Source organism: Bos javanicus, chromosome 27, assembly GCF_032452875.1.
Source record: "Bos javanicus breed banteng chromosome 27, ARS-OSU_banteng_1.0, whole genome shotgun sequence".
Lineage (NCBI taxonomy): Eukaryota > Metazoa > Chordata > Mammalia > Artiodactyla > Bovidae > Bos > Bos javanicus.
The window spans coordinates 32,107,230-32,125,796 of record NC_083894.1 but is presented as its reverse complement, the minus strand read 5'-3'; the positions used below and the strand labels follow the sequence as shown (position 1 = coordinate 32,125,796).

The 18,567-nt window shown below is 43.3% G+C and overlaps 1 protein-coding gene across 5 annotated transcripts in view; it reads right to left on the bottom strand.

Moving 5' to 3' along the window:
* KCNU1 (potassium calcium-activated channel subfamily U member 1) overlaps nt 1-8,487 on the bottom strand; it is a 146,436-nt gene extending 137,949 nt beyond the window's left edge. For all 5 annotated transcript variants that reach the window (XR_009734066.1, XR_009734067.1, XM_061404456.1 and 2 more), the window contains exons 1-2: nt 8,261-8,487; nt 4,482-4,598 (exon numbers count right to left, since the gene is read on the bottom strand). Coding sequence is in view for 3 of the 5 variants with exons in the window: in XM_061404456.1 (XP_061260440.1) it covers nt 4,482-4,598; nt 8,261-8,449 (306 nt within the window). In the remaining 2 variants the exon portion in view is untranslated. The remainder of the gene's footprint in view (nt 1-4,481; nt 4,599-8,260) is intronic.
* Nucleotides 8,488-18,567: the final 10,080 nt, after the last annotated feature.

The window sequence follows — 18,567 nt, the reverse complement described above, 5'->3', positions numbered from 1 at the left end:
ATGATTTAGGAGGAAACGAACTGTGGAATACGTGAACCGTGAACTTCCAGATGTTCAAGCTGGTTTTAGAAAAGGCAGAAGAACCAGAGATCAAATTGCCAACATCTTCTGGATCATCGAAAAAGCAGAGAATTCCAGAAAAACATCTATTTCTGCTTTCTTGACTATGCGAAAGCCTTTGACTGTGTGGATCACAATAAACTGTGGAAAATTCTGAAAGAGATGGGAACACCAGACCACCTGACCTGCCTCTTGAGAAACCTGTATGCAGGTCAGGAAGCAGCAGTTAGAACTGGACATGGAACAACAGACTGGTTCCAAACAGGAAAAGGAATACGTCAAGGCTGTATATTGTCACCCTGCTTATTTAACTCATATGCAGAGTACATAATGAGAAACGCTGGGCTGGAAGAAGCACAAGCTGGAATCTAGATTGCCGAGAGAAATATCAATAACCTCAGATGTGCAGATGACACCACCCTTATGGCAGAAAGTGAAGAAAAACTAAAGAGTCTCTTGATGAAAGTGAAAGAGGAGAGTGAAAAAGTTGGCTTAAAATTCAGCATTCACAAAACTAATATCATGGCATCTGGTCCCATCATTTCATGGCAAATAGATGGGAAAACAATGAAAACAGTGAGAGACATTTTTTGGCTTCAAAAATCACTGCAGATGGTGACTGCAGCCATGAAATTAAAAGACACTTGCTCCTTGGAAGAAAAACTATGACCAACCTAGACAGCATATTAAAAAGCAGAGACATTACTTTGCCAACAAAGGTCCATCTAGTCAAAACTATGGTTTTTCCAGTAGTCATGTATGGCTGAGCGCTGAAGAATTGATGCTTTTAAACTGTGGTGTTGGAGAAGACTCTTGAGAGTCCCTTGGACTGCAAGGAGATCCACCCAGTCTATCCTAAAGGAAATCAGTCCTGAATATTCATTGGAAGGATAGATACTGAAGCTGAAACTCTAAAACTTTGGCCACCTGATGCAAAGAACCAACTCATTGGAAAAGACCCTGATGCTGGGAAAGATTGAAGGTGGGAGGAGAAGGGGATGACAGAGGATGAGATGGTTGGATGGCATCACCAACTTGATGGCCATGAGTTTGAGTGAACTCTGGGAGTTGGTGATGGACAGGGAAGCCTGGCGTGCTGCAGTCCATGGGGTCACAAAGAGTTGGACACGACTGAGTGACTGAACTGAACTGAAGTTATTGGCCAGGACCCCGGGACAGAATGAGGAAGGTGTGGAAAGGAAGCAGTCTGAGAAGTACCACACTGTTTCTGCAGAGGAACAGAGAGACATCAAACTCCATTCCTGCACTCTCTTGCATGGGGCACTGAGAAACTGAGCCTGGGATGGGCAGGGACCCGTCCTCAAAGGTGCCCATTCCTACCAGGCCCCTGTGATACGAGCTGACCAGTGTGGTGGCTTCCTGGCCTCGAGAGGAAAAAGTACCTGTGGATGGTGTTGTCTGAGGAGTGTCACGGTTGCTGCTGGAGGCTTCTGGGAGCCGCAGTGATGATCTAAAGGAAGCGTGATGCATACAAGATGGCCAAGGCCACCTCTACCCGGGCTGGGTACCACAGGTAGTAGGGGGAGGGCAGAGCCTCTTCTGCCCCTGGACAAAATGCAGCTTCTATCACCTTAACCAATAGGTAAGGATTGGCCACATGATGCGAAGAGCTGACTCATTTGAAAAGACCCTGATGCTAGGAAAGATTGAGAGCAGGAGGAGAAGGAGACGACAGAGGATGAGATGGTTGGATGGCATCACCAACTCAATGGACATGAGTTTGGGTAAGCTCCGGGAGTTGGTGATGGCCAGGGAGGCCTGGCATGCTGCAGTCCATGGGGGCACAAAGAGTTGGACACAACTGAGTGATTAACACACACACACACACACACACACACGTATATCATGAAACAAACTAGTTTGCCTTTGACAGTTCCTTTATTTTCAAACTTTAGTGCCTCTTGAATTTCTAAAACATAATTAGACTGTGTCAACCCATGCTTCTTAAAAACTCCTCAATGACTCCCTGTTGCATCAGAATAAATCCTTCCATTTGAGCAACCTACGCATTGCAGGGCCCTCCCATCTCTACTCAGACCTCACTGTTCTCCTACCTCCTGGCCTCTGACACAGGAACCCCATTTGGCATTTACCGTAATTTGAGCCCTTACTTCCACAAGTCTCTTCTCTCAAACAGGAAACTTGTTCCTTCTGCTCTTTAATCTCTTTATTCTTCTGATTCTTCAGGTCTCAGCTCAAATCTTACCTTTTCAGAGATTTCCTCTCAGATCACTGCATCTAATGTGGTCTAACTCCAAAACCACCAAAATTCTCAAACATACCCCTCATCATTCTCTCACTGGTAACCATCTGAATTTATCCTTCCTGTTTATGTACATATTTATCATTTCTACCTCCACGAGAATTTCAGTCCCATAAGTGTAAGACTCTCGCCTGCATTTTTCACCATGTCTAGAATATATGCTTCGCATGTAGTTGCAAACAATAAATATTTGTGGAAAGAAGGAAGAAAGGAAATTACAAAGGAAGGGTGGGTGGAAGGAAGGAGCCATTCCCCGCCCCCCATCCTTTCATACACACTTGCTTGGAACCCTCACAGAGACTCTCAATTCTGTCTTTCAGTGCCAGACTATTCTGCTTCCTGTTTTCCAACTATTTAATCATAACCCATGTCAGATCAAAAGAACAATTTTTCCATCATTAAAGAAGTACTATATATTGGCATGTACTCAACACTTACTCCTTGCCACCCACTCTGTATACGCAGTGCTTATATGGTAGACGGTGTAGAGTTCTCTTTTGCCTCACCCCAGTCACCTTGACTACTTTAGTCCCAACATTGTCCACATATAATCTAACATGATTTGAACACTTGAAGAGATCTAACCAACAAATCCGTGATAAAATTTTAAAAAAAGAACCAGAAAATCCTTCTTTAACAGGTGTTGGGGTTAAGGATTTCAAAAAAGAGACCAGAAAAAAAAGGAGAGGCACATTCTCAGATGACTCAGTATTCACTGCAGAGTTCATCAACGCAATTTTATTTATGTACTTTAAGTTTTAAAAGCTGTTAGATCTGAATTAAGTAACATTGAGTTTTCTAGAAAAGAGCGATGTATGAATCACAAAAGACGATCGTTGTTGGTTCACATACATCTCCTTCCACTGTGTTACCACGTGATGGCAGCACACCCTCACATTACGGATTCTGATTTTGAATGTTTCAGATCAAACAATACTACTGAAATGATGATCAGGGTGATATTCATTTACAGGGCGTCTGCTATTTCCAGACAATGGGGTATAAACTTCCCCCCATCCCCCCCGGCATGGTCTTTTTCTCTCAAGGAGCGCATGGAGCAGTGCGGGGAGACAGGCTTATGCACAGATAATTTTAAGAACAGTGGAAATGATAGAAACCTAGAGGTGGGGACTCTTAGCTTAATATGGTGGTTGCTGTTTAGTTGCTAAGTCGTGTCTGATTCTTTGTGACCCCTGGACTGTAGCCACCAGGCTCCTCTGTCCATAGGCTTTTCCAGGCAAGAATACTGGAGTGGGTTGCCATTTCCTTCTCCAGGGGATCTTCCTGACCCAGGAATTGAACCCAGGTCTCCTGCACTGCAGGCAGAGTCTTTACCAAGAGAGCTAGGGAGATAAGGTAAAATTTCCCTGATGGGATGATGCCTGGATTGAATTTTAATGCATCAGAGTTTACCTGGGTGAAAATAGGAAGTAAATGATAAATATTCAGAGGCAAAAAAGACTAGCTTTTGAAAATTTACTTTTAATTGGAGGACAATAGCTATACAATGTTGTGTTGGTTTCTGCTGTACAACAACATTAATCAGCTATTAGCATACATACATCCCTCCCTCTTCAGCCTCCGTCCCAGCCACCCCTCCATCCCACCCCTCCTGGTCATCACAGAGCACTGAGCTGAACCCCTTGTGCTATACAGCAGCCTCCCACTAGCTATCTGTTTTACATATGGTAGTGTATATATGTCAACGCTGAAGAAAGGAAGCTGTTAGCATCAAAGGAGGGGGAAATACCTGTCCCTTACAGAGCAGAGAATCCACTACAAACCAACATTATTTGAGCATCAGCTATATGCCCGGCATCGATCTACATTACAAAGAGAACAAACCATCTACATACAAGGAGAACAGAATGCACACAACCTTTGCCCTAATAAAGTTTTTCTTCTGGGGGATAGACTGACAACAAATAGAAAACGCAATGCCAAATGAGTCTCTTCACTCCAAAGGAAAAAGCAAGCAGAAGCGTAAGTTGGAGACCACAGATGCAGGGAGACAGCCGTTGGGAGGTAGTGATGTTTTGGGAAAGGCCGCCAGGGCACAGCAGATGCCTTTACGTGGACCATGCATCACAGTCATGGCTAAAGTCTTTTAGCAAGTGGTCACTGGAAACGTACTCACCAATACCTGTCCCACCAAGGTCTGTGCCGAGAGCAGCATTTCTATACGATCACGAAAGTGGCTCTGGAAGGTGAGACTTCTTGAATGTTTACGTCTCATGTTACCTGAATTAAATTCCTAGAAGCAAGAGAAAGAAATGGAGAGTGAGCTGGGTCTCAGAAGAGGTCATGGGTTTCATGAGTGGTTGATGGCATCTCCTGCTGTGACATCAGCCAGAATCTCTCCACCTTGTCCCACCCCAGGAAACTTAAAGTCCCCTCTTCCATATTTCACGGATGAATCTGACTCGGTTTGCATTTTACTGCTCTTCTGCAGTAGTTTCATTCCAACCCCTGCAGTCTTTGCCATGTTTGTCTCACATCCTTCACACTGACTCTGTCGTAATGATCAGGGTTGGGAGAAAAGAGCTTCCTTCTGCTCTGGGAATAAGTGTCTTATCCTTTTCCATCAAGATACATGGACAAAGAACAAAGATTACACGTGGATTTCTAGGTGGTTACTTAAGTATCTGCTTTTTTTTTTTTTTTTTGAGCAAGAAAGAAGAGGAAAATGTTTAGGCATTTTATATTGATATTAATTCCTTATCTGGTATCCTATCCTGTTGAAACTATGATCCTTCCTCACATTTATAAAATGCCTTTACTTATTATACAATCTTTGGGTTCCGCATCTGCGGATTCAACCAATATCAGATGGAAAATAGTTGGAAAAACAATTCTAGAAAGTTCCAGAAGACAAAGCTTGGATTTGCGGGGTTTGGGCCTCTAGTTACACAGCATTTACATTGTATTTGGTATTATAACTCATCTAGAAGTGATTTGAAGTGTACTGGAGACATGCCCAAGGAAGGTGCAAGTACTATGCCCTTTTATATAAGGGACTTGAGCACCCTCAGATTTTGGTATGGGGGGACGTCCTGCAACCAACCCGTGGCTGATACCAAGGGATGACTCTATTTGAAATTTATAATAATCTTATGAGGTAGACAAAGTAAGTCTGATTGAATCCATTTTATACTGAAGGAAACTAAGGTATCACAAAATTAAATAAGGAAACTGAGGTATAGCAAATTTAAATGACATACTCCTGGGCAGGCAATGAAAACAGGCTGGAGGCTGAATTAGCCGCTGGGTCTGTTAGTCTTGAACTAGTCCCCAGAAAGGCACACATGAATGGGCATTGACCTCACCATGTGAAATAAGACCTCTGAGTTTTAGAAAAGCTCATTTCATGTGGAGCCAGGCTTTTGAAATGATATAATTTCTCTATCTATGTTTTCTGAATGGTAAGAAGTTTCATTAAATGACTATTTGATAGAGTTCATATCTCCATCAACGATTGCCTCTAATGCCTATGACTCATCCTGTGCCTTCCTGGGAAGTTGTCTGGACATCGATTTTTTTTTTAAAAGATATTCAATGGCATGAATGTGGAACACTCATTTGAATTCCATTATAAAACTGAGGTGCCTTCTGTGGGAAAACAAATTGGCCCTAAGATATAATAAAATTGTACATATGAATGTAGTAAATCTTTTAAAATGCACATTTAAGGAGAAAATTATGACTCTCCAAATAATTTTTTTAAAACAATTTTCCACAGTACCTAGCTTTGTGGCATTTTTGCATTAGGCCAACATTCCCAAAGGCTTAGAGAAAAATACAACACTCTCAATTCAATTAGATCTAACAAATTATTAAGAAGTCATTCAATTGTTATCAAACTCTCTCCTCAGGATTTAAAAGAACAGCACAGTCTGTTGGTTGCTAAGACCCCACTGGTGAACATTTTGCAACATCTTCTTCCTATCTGAAATGAAAGGTACCTCTGGACTGGAAGGCAGACATAAATTATATCAAAAGAAAGACATGAAAAATACAGCAAATGTTTGTAGACAAATGGGTTCCCACATTTTTGTAAACCACAGAAAAACGAATATAATGGGGGAGAAGATACACTTCTGGAAGCAGAAATCTAAGGAGACTAAATAATTCTACCAATTCAGTTGTGCACTAAAAAAATAAAATAAAGATAGAAGGCAGGTTCACTATATCCACTACCCATTTGTGCTTCCCATTAGTGTCATTAAGCAGTTAGAACCCAGGATTCTTCTCCCAGTTGTAATGCCACTGCTTGTTGTTTTTAATCTAGAAATAATTAGTAATAGCACTGGGGCTTCCCTGGGAACTCAGTGGTAAAGAATCTGCCTGCAATGCAGGAGACAGGCAAAACTTGGGTTCGATCTCTGGATGGGGAAGATCCCCTTGAGGAGGAAATGGCAACCCACTCCAGTGTTCCTGCCAGGAAAATCCCATGGACAGAGGAGTCTGGGTAGACTGCAAGTCCATAAGGTCACCAAGAGTTGAACACGACTGAGCACACAGCAAACTCATTTAGCAAAAAAAAAAAAAAAAAAAAAATCTGTAAACTTCCATATTGGACACTTCTCAAAAGCAGACACCTGAATTTCATGTAATGACACTGCCAATGCCCTGAAAAAATTACCAAGTTATAAATTCTTTTATGTCAGTGTTTAGCATCAAGAGTCAGTGCTTCAAGGAACTGTTCAGGATTAATTGCAAAACACAATTGAAATGTGTTCTATTCTGGAAATCAGAGAAATGAAGCTGGGGGAAAATAACTGAGAGCATTCAACCACTGGTACTAGAATAGCCATTATGTAGCATTTGAGTGTTTCTATTCCTTTAAGCCAGCTTCCCTGATGGGGCCATGGTAAAGAATCTGCCTGTCAATGCAGGAGACAAGGGTTTGATCCCTGGGTTGGGAAGATCACTGGAGAAGGGAAGTGGCAACCTAACCTGGAATACTTGCTTGAAAAATCCCTATGGACAGAGGAGCCTAGCGGGCTATAGTCCATGGGGTTGCAAGGAGTTGGACACGGCTTAGTGGTTGAAGAAGAAGAACAACAGTCTCTTAAGCAGAGCTTTCCCTGGATAAGATACCTCTTTACCATCATCATTTTCCAGCTGTTATGCAGCAGCACCCACCCTTGCAAAGCTTGTTTGGGCATAAAAAAGTGTCTCTGCATTTGCGGCTGGATGACCCGTGCCACGTGTGCATGGGTTTCTGTGGGTGCGTGTGTATAGTTCCTTGTGTTGTTTTAACATGTATGAAAGGCAGTGTATACTTCTGAGTACCTGAACCTCTTGCACGAACGATCCGGGAAAGTGAGATTGACCCCGGCGTCTCTTCTGCCTCCCTCATCGTACCTAACACGACTGTCATTTTAAAATTTGAAACAGAGGCACAGACATAGTGCTGTGGATGCTCAGTCACCCGGCCATGTCTGACTCTTTGCGACCCCACGGCCTGCAGCCCCCCAGGCTCCTCTGTCCTTGAAATTCTCCAGGCCAGAATACTGCAGTGAGTAGCCATTCCTTCCTCCAGGGGAATCTTCCCAACCCAGGGATCGAACCCAGTTCTCCTGCATTGCAGTCAGATTCTTTACCTTCTGAGCTACCAGGGACTCAGTGTTAGTAGATGTTTTTTTCAAATTAGTGACCTCTGTTTCCAGAGCTAACATTCTGCATCATCCACATGAGGCATTGCTTCTCCCAGAGGTGGGAGAGGAGGCCAGGCCTTGTAGCTGTGCCCTTTGGAATGAAGGCCTGGGGTCCTGCCCCCTGAGCGGGGTGGACACCTTTCTAAGTCACTCCACCACAGCTCTTGGCCCAGGAAAACTGGGTGATGCCTTTGTGGTCTTCTAAACACAAACTCAAGCCAAACCTGTCTCTGATCTTTGTAACAGGGGAACTGACCAGGAAAATTCCCTTGCTCTTTTTCCATTTTTTAAAATTCCTCCCGATGAACCTGGATATGAATAAGATGAGGAATCCACAGAAGAAGATTACAATGGAGGAAAGAATAAACACTGCCTGGATCTCAGTTGTACAAGACAATTTCTCCATGCTTTCCTCAAGTTCATCCTTTGGCTTGGTTACAAACATCTTGAGACAGAACTGTCCGGCGGCCTCCTCTGTGATGTCATGATCACACGGTAACGATTCCAGGAATTAGAGTTCAGTGCGTCAGGGTCTTAACCTCCTCGTGCAGCAACAGTGAAGGGGTCTGGTAACCAGTGAGGTGCTGACTCACAGGATGCAACTGAATGAGCAGAAGGTCCAGGACGTGGGTCTTTGGAAGACCGGGATTCTAGATGGGATGCTCTTACTGATTTTCTCCATGACCTTGAGAAAACTGCATCCTTCGTGGCCACGGTCAACTGGCCATCTATCTGGTTTGTGCAAGCAACTTTAGGAGAACTTTTTTTTTTGAGTGAGATGACCTTGAACCACGCCTGAATCCACAGGCTGACTCTTCTCCTGAGTGATACCACAGTCTCAGTAACCTCAGAGGAACAGAGGAGAGGAGGACTTCAAGATTTTTGTGTATCCTCTCAATCAGAAAGGCAGAGTACAGGAGTTGCAGGAGGCAACTTTGTGAGGGGGAACACTGGTTGGTTGCTTTTTAGCTCAGGAACCCATTCCCCCCATCCCTTCTTTTATGGGGCCCTCTCCTTTCTTGCTTTTATCCCTGCCCTGTCCCCAGACCCTTTGGTCCAGTACAGGTAGAGTTCAAAATGAGAGCAATAGCTTTTATTTCCTCTGGTGTTTTCAAAGGTGTAAGAAATGTCATGCCTTTCAGTGTGCACGAGTAGTGGGCAAAATTTCAGTGCCCGGCAGAGGGGCTAGTTCCCCCCAGTTATTGTGAAGATGAGTCATCTTCATGCTGTTGTCCTTTGGGGCCCGCCTTGACTCAGCTACCTGTAGCAACTGATAGCGATAGCTTTTCCTAGAAAGGCTGCCATGGGCAGATTGCCTTCTCTTCAGTTTACCTATAATTTTCACAAAAGGCTGTCATTAAGCTCGCTGGCTAGCAGAGGGCAGCATGATAAAGAACTCTGTTCTAGGAGTCCGAAGCTCTGAGCTCCAAACCCAGCCCTTCTGTTAAGTTACTATGTGGGATCTTCCAAGTCACTTAGTTTTTTATAGTCTTATTTTAAGATAATACAGACTTGATGCCATCTTTAAGAACTCCATAAGGTAGTGGGATCGTACTGTGAAAAGTAGTGCTTAGCTAGTAGAGTTCTTTTTATGAATGGCATTGATTCTAAAGAAAAGGAGGAAACAGGCAGATAAAGGAAGGAAGGGAAGCGGGAAGGAAAAGAGGGAGGTAGGGGAGAAGGAAGGAAGGAACAAAGAAGGAAGGGTTTTGTTCATATCACACACTCACACTATATGCCCATAGATACGTGGTAAACAAGATCACAGTTTCCAAGTTGAAGTTCATTCACATTGTTGACTTAGTCTGATTAAGCTGTCATCACCAATGATATTTTTCCACTTCCTGACGTTTGTCGTTAAATATTGTCAAAGTATTACTGTCCTCTGAAAGAAGTGCTATCAGCCGAGTGTGTATATGCACAGGACATGGTGGTGGGGTGTGTGTGTGTACACAGTGGCATGGTGTGTTTCTGTGGGTATGTGCCTCCTAGCACGCAAGCAGATACTATATTCCAAGAACTGTAAGCATGATAGAGAATAAAAAAGACTAGTTCACCCCCTCCCAGGGGATCCAGTTGTCAAAGGAAAACAGTTAAAATTAGAAACTGGCCACATGTCCGGGGAAGAAGTCAAGTAAGTAGAAGCAGGACCCTCACCCAGCTGAGGCTCCCCAGATGTGCTCAGGAGGCTGCCTTGAGTATGCCGATTGTGTTTGAAGCTGGGGTCTGAAACGGGGGAAGCTACCTAGGCCCAGAGCCCCTGTGGGCTTGGGGGAGCTGGACAAACGCTGTGAGGCTGCGGGTCTCTCATGAGTGAAGGTGGAAGGGAAATGGCACTTCTGCACAGGCTGGTTGGTTGGAAAGCAGTGGCCCAAGAGAAGGCTGGGGATGTCAGGAGGGAAACTTCGTGTTCCAGTTTTCGATTAAAAAATATATATATATACAAAAAACTTTGGGACTTCCATGGAGGTCCAGTGGTTAAGAATCCACCCCAGGGCACAGGAGTTGAGTGCCTGGCCTGGGAAGAGCACCCCTGCTGCGGAGCAACTCAGCCGGTGCACCGCAGCTACTAGCCCACGGGGAAACGGCTGAAGGATTTTAAAGAAGAGAGTTAAGTGAGCGAATGCCGGTCATAAAAGGATGGTCCTGGCTTCCACGCAGAGAAAGCACTGGTCCAGAGAAGAGGTCAGTCCAGGCAAGATGCTGGGTGGAGGCAAGTGGGCAGGGGTGAGTCAAGGCAGTCCAGGGAGTCAGGTCTGCAGGCGGGGATGAGGGCGTGGCCACGTCCAGGCTGACCCCTCCCTTTGCCTGGTACTTCCGGGTGGTCCTGGGGGGACCTTTCATTGCTATGCCTTTAAGATTGCACTTAAGAAATGAAGACTCTGCTACTGATGAACTTTCTTTTTTTTTTTTTAAGTTCAGATGAATTTTTTAACATGCCAGTGATTTCATTAGAAAAATAGCTTCACTTTGTACACATCTCTGTAATTTACCTCTGGGCACTCAAATATTCTGGAAAAATTATACTTTATAATGAGACTGAATAAATGTTTCATTTAAAAAATTTGCTCTCTTCAAGAAACATGCATCTGAGAAAGTAAGAACTTCATTTTTTAAGTGTACAGAGCAATACTCACGAACGCGTGTGTGCATGTGTATGCCTATGCTTTTAATGCTTCTGAAAATAACAAATCATATTTCCATGTTATCTTTTAAGGGCCTAAAAGTATCCATCCCAGTTAATGATGCAACCCTCCCTTCCACTTTGACAAGCAGGGGTTTATTTCATACCCCCAGCTACACCCACAGCAATGGTCAAACACACTGGTCAAGACGTATTAGGCCTCAGTTCAGGCAGCTAGTCAATGACAAAACCAGGTCTAAAGTCAAAGATGAAGATGGTGTCACCTCCACGGGACACTCACTCCACAGAAGAAGCTGTTTCTGAGATAAGCATCTTCTTGCTGACTTAATACATCCATCACTTTGGAAATGCTACACTGTCTCTCAAGATGTTTCCGAGAAGCTGTTTTAGTCACCACATCTTTACCTTTCAACTTCTTCAATTTTCATTTTTGGTTTAATTCCTCTCTGTAAATTTGCATGGAATAGGCAAGATAGTAGATGAATCAATTTTAAGGAAAGCTTTCTTTTGAGGAAATACGATTTAATCCATATTCTATTTACATCTCTGAGCTATTGAAACCCACCCTTTAAAAAAGACATTGCACTTTTTCCCTTCACTCTGGTGTTCCCCATTTATTCTAAGTGGACAGAGCACAGAAGATGGTCCACTGTGGTAGGGATTTTAGCCCAACAGAATGCCCATTCTATTTTTGGTGAGCATATGTTTTTAGGAATTATTGGCTTTTTTATTATATGTTTTATAAACAATGTACTTGTATTTAAAATCCAGACAGAAACTTCCAGTTTTGTTTTTTGTTGAATTAGTTGGTTTACTTCTGAAGTGGAAGTCTTGCCATGGGCTTCTAATGCACCTCCGATCCTAACCATTGCCTCAGTAAAGTGAGGAGGCTATTCTGGTGTTTGAGATTCTACCAGCTTTGACACATTATAAATCTTTAATTCTGTAAACCCAGATTAGTTCTCTAATAGATTGTAAACATCTTTCCATATTCCACTCTCTGACCTCATTTCCCATATGGATTCTTTTTCAAAATGAACAAGAAACTCATACAATGCAATATCAAAGGAACCCAAACAACCCAATTAAAAATGAGCAGAGAATCTGAATAGATATTTTTTTCCAAAAAAAAACTTACAGATGGCCAACAGACACATGAAAAGACGCTCAACATGACTAATCACCAGGAAAACGGCTATTTGATTAGAAAGGTGCTGTTTTGGGAGAGAGGCCATGTCTTCCTATCTCTCTGCTTGGTCTCCCATCGCTTCTCACTAATTTGCTTTCTCTGCAGACTTACACTTCATTTTGGGTATTTTCAAACTGTATACATGGGTCAAATACATGGGGTAGGTAGGTTTACTTTGGGTGAACTGCTAGGTTCAAAGTAAAGAATTTCCACAATATCTTTAAATTTCTGATTTTTTATTTCCGATTATTGTACTAGACATTTGGAGAGTGGTCCTCACAAATTCCAGTACGAGTAGAACAAAAGTGTTGAGACAGGAGCCTTCCCTGTTTGGCCAGTAGATGGAAGTATTTCATAAGGAAATAGGCAAAAGTAGGGTTTTGGTTGGCTGGTTCTTGTTTTGTTGTTTTTAAGAGGATGGACAAAGATGCAGACAAAGGCCCATCTAGTCAAGGCTATGGTTTTTCCAGTGGTCATGCATGGATGTGAGAGTTGGACCATAAAGAAAGCTGAACACCAAAGAATTGATGCTTTTGAACTGTGGTGTTGGAGAAGACTCTTGAGAGTTCCTTGGACAGCAAGGAGATCCAACCAGTCAATCCTAAAGGAAATCAGTCTTGACTATTCATTGGAAGGACTGATGCTGAAGCTGAAACTCCAATACTTTGGCTACCTGATGCGAAGAGCTAACTCCTTGGAAAAGATCCTGATGCTGGGAAAGACTGAAGGCAGGAGAAGAAAGGGACAAAAGAGGATGAGATGGTTGGATAGCATCACCGACTCGATGGACATGAGTTTGAACAAGCTCTGGGAGTTGGTGATGGACAGAGAAGCCCGGCGTGCTGTGGTCCATAGGGTCACAAAGAGTCAGACACGACTGAGTAGCTGAACTGAAGAAGATGGAAGACTCATCCCAGAAAAGAAGTAGAAAGGAGAAATGAAAAACAGAAGCTCAGAGACAAGTTCTATAAAACACAGAGCTTCTAAACTGACTAAAAACCCATTTTCTGTTGAGGTTTTCTCTATTCTCTGTGACTCTGTCCCTTTTGAAAGAATAGAAGGATAAATTAAATAGTTCATAACTCTGGAGTTTTTGTTTTTTTTTTTAATACAATCTCTGTGGATTCTTGAGAGTCTGAAAAAAATCTTTTCAGGAGAGTGAATAATGCAATCAGCCTCTCCAGCAATCATGCCAGCTGAACATGAAGCTGGTGACCTCACTGGAATGCTTAATGCCCATCAGCAAGAGTGGTATGAGAGGAACCACAGGGAGGCCTGTGTTGGCAGCTCCAACCAACGATTCGGGCTGGGGTTCCAGTGCAAGAATCACAAAACCATTGCTGTGTCCTTCCTCTTGCCTGCTCCTGTTTAGAACTACTGGTCTACCACAGACAAGCTAAGGTGGATAACCAAGCATTGTACCAGCAGCTGGTTGCGTGAGTCCTCTGGGTACTGTATGAGTGTATTTCTAATATCTCAATTTCAGTGAACTGTGTGTTCGAGTTTCTAGGCAAAATCATATCCAACGTGGAAATTAGATTGAAAAACGGAATTGTCGCCAACAGCAGAGGAGATGAAAGCCATCATTTCTGTATCAGCTCCCACTGAATTGGTGCACTCATCAACACACCCCTCTCCAAATGCCCCAGTCTCCTTGTGAGTTTCAGCAGGAGATGAAGGACTGGATTTTTAGCTCTGTGTTTGTTTTGGGGAAGCAATCCAACAGTTTTCCAAGTATGTCAGGAGAGAAATGAAAACTCTATAGATAAAAAATAACTTCTAGAAACCAAATTTCTTTTCATCTACGTATTTTTAAAGAAAATCCCAACAAATAACAAGCATGCATGAGGCAAATGAAATGCTCTGAGACTGGTTAACATCTTCTAAAACAGAGCTCAGCTTATTCGCCCAGCTCTATTATTTCTCTCATCAAAGGGTAATGTTGCCCTCTTTATTAGTATTTCTGACTTTTTTCATCAGCATTGTGATTTTAATTGCATTTGTCTAAAAACTGCCTCTATAAGCAATGCCCTTGATATAGAGTTTCAATGTAACTGCTGCATTAATACACTTATTTTCTTCTTGTAGTATGTCCTTGAAGTAAGGGCTTTTAAAAATATAATATGCAAAAACTATGTAGATAAGCATTGAGGTATAAGAATTATTGAGCATTAAATCTATTTATCCCCAAGTTCTTTTTTTTTAAATGAGAAGATTGAGATCAAGGCAGAGGAATATATTCTTCAATTTATGAAAACAAAGTTACCATCCCCACCCCTCGCCCCCCACCCAATCCAAATGCATGGCATTTTGGAAGGAAAAAGATAAACCTACAAGGGTTAGTCATCGTCAAGCTCCAATGGTCAGTTTCTTTGGTAAGATCGTTGGGCCTCCTAAGTATTTTAAAACATCTTTTGATCTCACTTCTAAGAAGCAATGAACTTATTTGGGGGGTGGAGCAGGAGAATGCTATAGAAGAACGATGGATCGCAGCCTTTCTGGACAGGAGAGACAGGGAAAGGAGAAAGCAATTTGCTGGCAACGTATTATTTGCTGGTTGAGAAAGCCAAACTCCATGGAGCAGCCATAGCTGAGCAAGCTCCCTGGCCCCTCCTCATTTACACTGTCTATAACCACTAGAGCCAAGAGCTGGGGCTGGATGCCACTGCACTTAACAGTCAGCCCTCCGTATCTGTGGATGTGAAACCTGGCAGATTCGAAGGGCCAACCGTCCCATGTCATTTTATTTGAGACTTGAGCATCTGGGGTTTTGGTATGAGTGTCCTAGAACCAACTTTCTGGGGACACCAGGGACTACAGTACTCACCAAAGCAAAGATGTGTATGTGTGTGTGTGTGTGTGTGTGTGTGTGTGTGTGTGTGTGTGTGTCTGTTAGTCACTCAGTCATGCCTGACTCTTTGTGACCTTATGGGCTATAGCCTGCCAGGCTCTTCTGTCCATGGAATTCTCCAGGCAAGAATACTGGAGTGGAGTGGTTTGCCATTCCCTTCTCCAGGGGATCTTCCTGACCCAGGGATCAAACCCTTGTCTCCTGCATTGCAGGCAGATTTTTACCATCTGAGCCACCAGGGAAGAACACCAAAGCAAAGGTAGCTCTTTGGAAATCTTGCCATTAGGGAGCAACAGCGACTAATTTTTGCCTTCAAGGCCCTCCCAGCCCTACTTCCCTCCCCCCACCCCTTTAAAAAAAAGGGTTAGGGTGTTTTCTGTGTGTTTTTTGTTTGTTTTTTTCCACCTTGGGGCACAGGTGAATGAGCCCTTCTAAAAGCACACTTTTGCAGTTTCCTGCTCAGAGCTGGGGAAGAAATGGAGTCCTGAGAAATGGTGGATAAAACAAAGCCTGTGTTTCTCCCTTTGTTTGTCAATGTTGCCTTGGCTCAGCTCGAGGAAGCTGGAGAGAGGGGGTGTTTGGGGCCCTGCACAGGAATCTCATGAGTTTGGGAACGGGTTGCTCTGGAGACCTTTCCCCTCTGGATTTTCAGGAGTCAGACAAACTGAATTTAGGTTTGCAAAGTTAATCCTTGCCCTGAGGCACCATCCTTGGATTAATAAATCTAATGAAAGAACCAAAATAGTAAATCATTTTACTGCATTTCCACTCAAAATGTTTTCTTCTGCTTGGACCTTTCTTGCTGCAAACACTATTTTATGAGTGATCTCAACCATAGATAATCCAGATTTCCCCCAGAAATTAAGAAATAGGGGAATCTTTATTTCTGGGCTTCCCTGGTGGCACAGTTGCCAAAGAGTCTGCCTGCAGTGCAGGAAACATGGGTTCCATCCCTGGGTCAGGAAGATCCCCTGGAGAAGGAAATGGCAGCCCACTCCAGGATTCTTGCCTGAGAATCACATGGACAGAGGAGCCTGGTGGCTACGGTTCATGGGGTCACAAAGAGTTGGACACGACTGAGCGACTAATAGTTCTTTATAAGAATCATTAATGAGATGATACAAAACAAAGCACCAGGGGTTGCCAGAGGGGAAGGATGAGAAGGAGGAATAGACTGGGAGTTTGGGATTGACAATGGTTTTGTTAATTATTCAAAGTAATCGCACCTTTAATACAGTTGCTAATTGTTTCCTATTTTAGAACGCATATTTGGCTACCACACTGTGTTCTGTATGATCCATTGTAAACTACTGATACCAGTATTTTCAAGGTTAAGAAGGAATGAGTTCAGTGTCTTCTCATCCCATTAAAATCCAAACATTCAAAGTACATAAAGAGAAAAAACGTGAGTGAGCCTCCCTGGTGGGTCAGCTGGTAAAGAGTCTGCCCGCAATGCACGAGACCAGGGTTCGATCCATGGATCTTGGAAGATCCCCTGGAGAAGGAAATGGCAACCCACTCCAGTATTCTTGTCTGGGAAATCCCCAGAGGAGTCTGGCAGACTACAGTCCACGGGGTCGCAAAGAGTTGGTCACGAGTGAGTGAATATGCTTTCTTTCAGCTTTTTCACTTGAACTGGTTTCATCCATCCACCCAAACATCATTTCATCAAATAGATATTTCTGTGTTCTCTGTGCTTTTCCTCCTCCTGATGTTACACTAACATTGGGGATACTAGAATAAACAACAACAAAAACAAACCAAAGCAGAGAAAGGTAGAAGAAATTCAACAAGTCTCCCCTAGAAAGACAGGAGTGCTGTAAGAAAGATGGCCCAGGACTCTTGCTTGGCTTTGAGAGGAAGGATTTTTCCTAATCCTTTCTGCAGCTGAAGAATAAGTTTCTGGGGGCCCTTTTGGTTTCCAGACTTTTTTCCCAAATCTGCCACACGTTGGTTGCCATTCTTTCTCGTCCTATGTCCCCCACCTGCTTCTGGAGTGAGGCAGCAGTTAGCAGTAGGGATGCTTAGAATCTAGTACCCCAGCCCAGCCAAGCCACACTCCGATAATCATATCATTAACCTTGTGATCGGATGTGGGGTTGGGGACGAGCCAGGTCAGCTTCCCTGAGGGCTGAGACTCCCTACTTTGAAAAACATGCATTTCTATCTAATGGGCAATCTGTCACTTGCCTTCTAATAGAAATCAGCTGCTCCTAGAATAATCATTAAACAAACTGACAGCATGAGAGAGCTGGACTTCCCAGCTTCGGTGCTGCCTGCCTGAGTCAAGCACGTGGAATGAAAACAAGCACGACACATCACTGCACATCCTTTAGAAGCTCATCAGTCACAGGAGGATCACAGGCTCTGCTGACTCTTCCCCTGGAGAGTCTGGGGGTCCTTTGTGGCCAGGGGCCAGTGCCCTGGACCCCAAGTGATGGCTTTGAGTCTTGACTTTGCCACCTACCAGTGCTAGGGCGAGAAAAGTCTCCTGGGAGATACAATACCTACCTCAAAAATGTCTATCTCATGGATTGCATGAGAGTCAAGTAGCTGTTATGAGAAAAAGCACCTTGTGAATTTAAAGATTTAAGCTCTCAATGCGATGGCAGTTTGGACACTCCATAATCACAGCTGTCAGGGTTCCATATTAAACACTTTATGCAGATGGTCTCACCAAATCATCACAACAGTGCCTGGTAGATATCAATTCCCCTACTTTAGAGATGGAAGATTTGGCGTCCAGAGAAATTCAACATTTCGCCCAGGTCTCTGAGCTAACAAGTGGTGAAGATGATTCAAAGCCTAGTCCACGGTCCAGCTGACTCCGGAATCAGTATTCTCATTGATGGGGTTTGGGACAGGTCACTCCAAAATATGGCAACTCAGCATATTAAATATACTAATGAATTTTTTTTTTTAACGGGCAGAAGCAGTTTTTTTTTTTTTTTCCTAACTGCCTTGTCATCCTTCTTCCCTGAAACAGGTCATAAAGCTCCCCTGTGAAAAGTAACTCTCCCTATGCAGGGCAGGACAAAAACACTCTTATCACCAGAGACAGGAAATTTAGGGCCAAAAAGGCTGTATAAGTGAACCTTGCTAAAGTCACCCTTATCTTTCTAGTTATTTCTTCTCCATGAATCACCCCTGGCCTAACCCCTTTGCGTCTTTTCCATTCTTCACAAATTTACTATTTCCTGGACAAATAGCTTTTGGATCTGGTCACTTCCTCTGTTTTCATTCTTCAGTGATCGCCTTCATCCCCATGTAAAAATTCAGTTCTCTTTGTATGCTTTTCTCTGACTGTCTTGGTCAGATTGGTTTCCAGACCAAGCCAGGGACCCTATGAGGATGGAAGGAAATGTTTTTTCTTCCTCA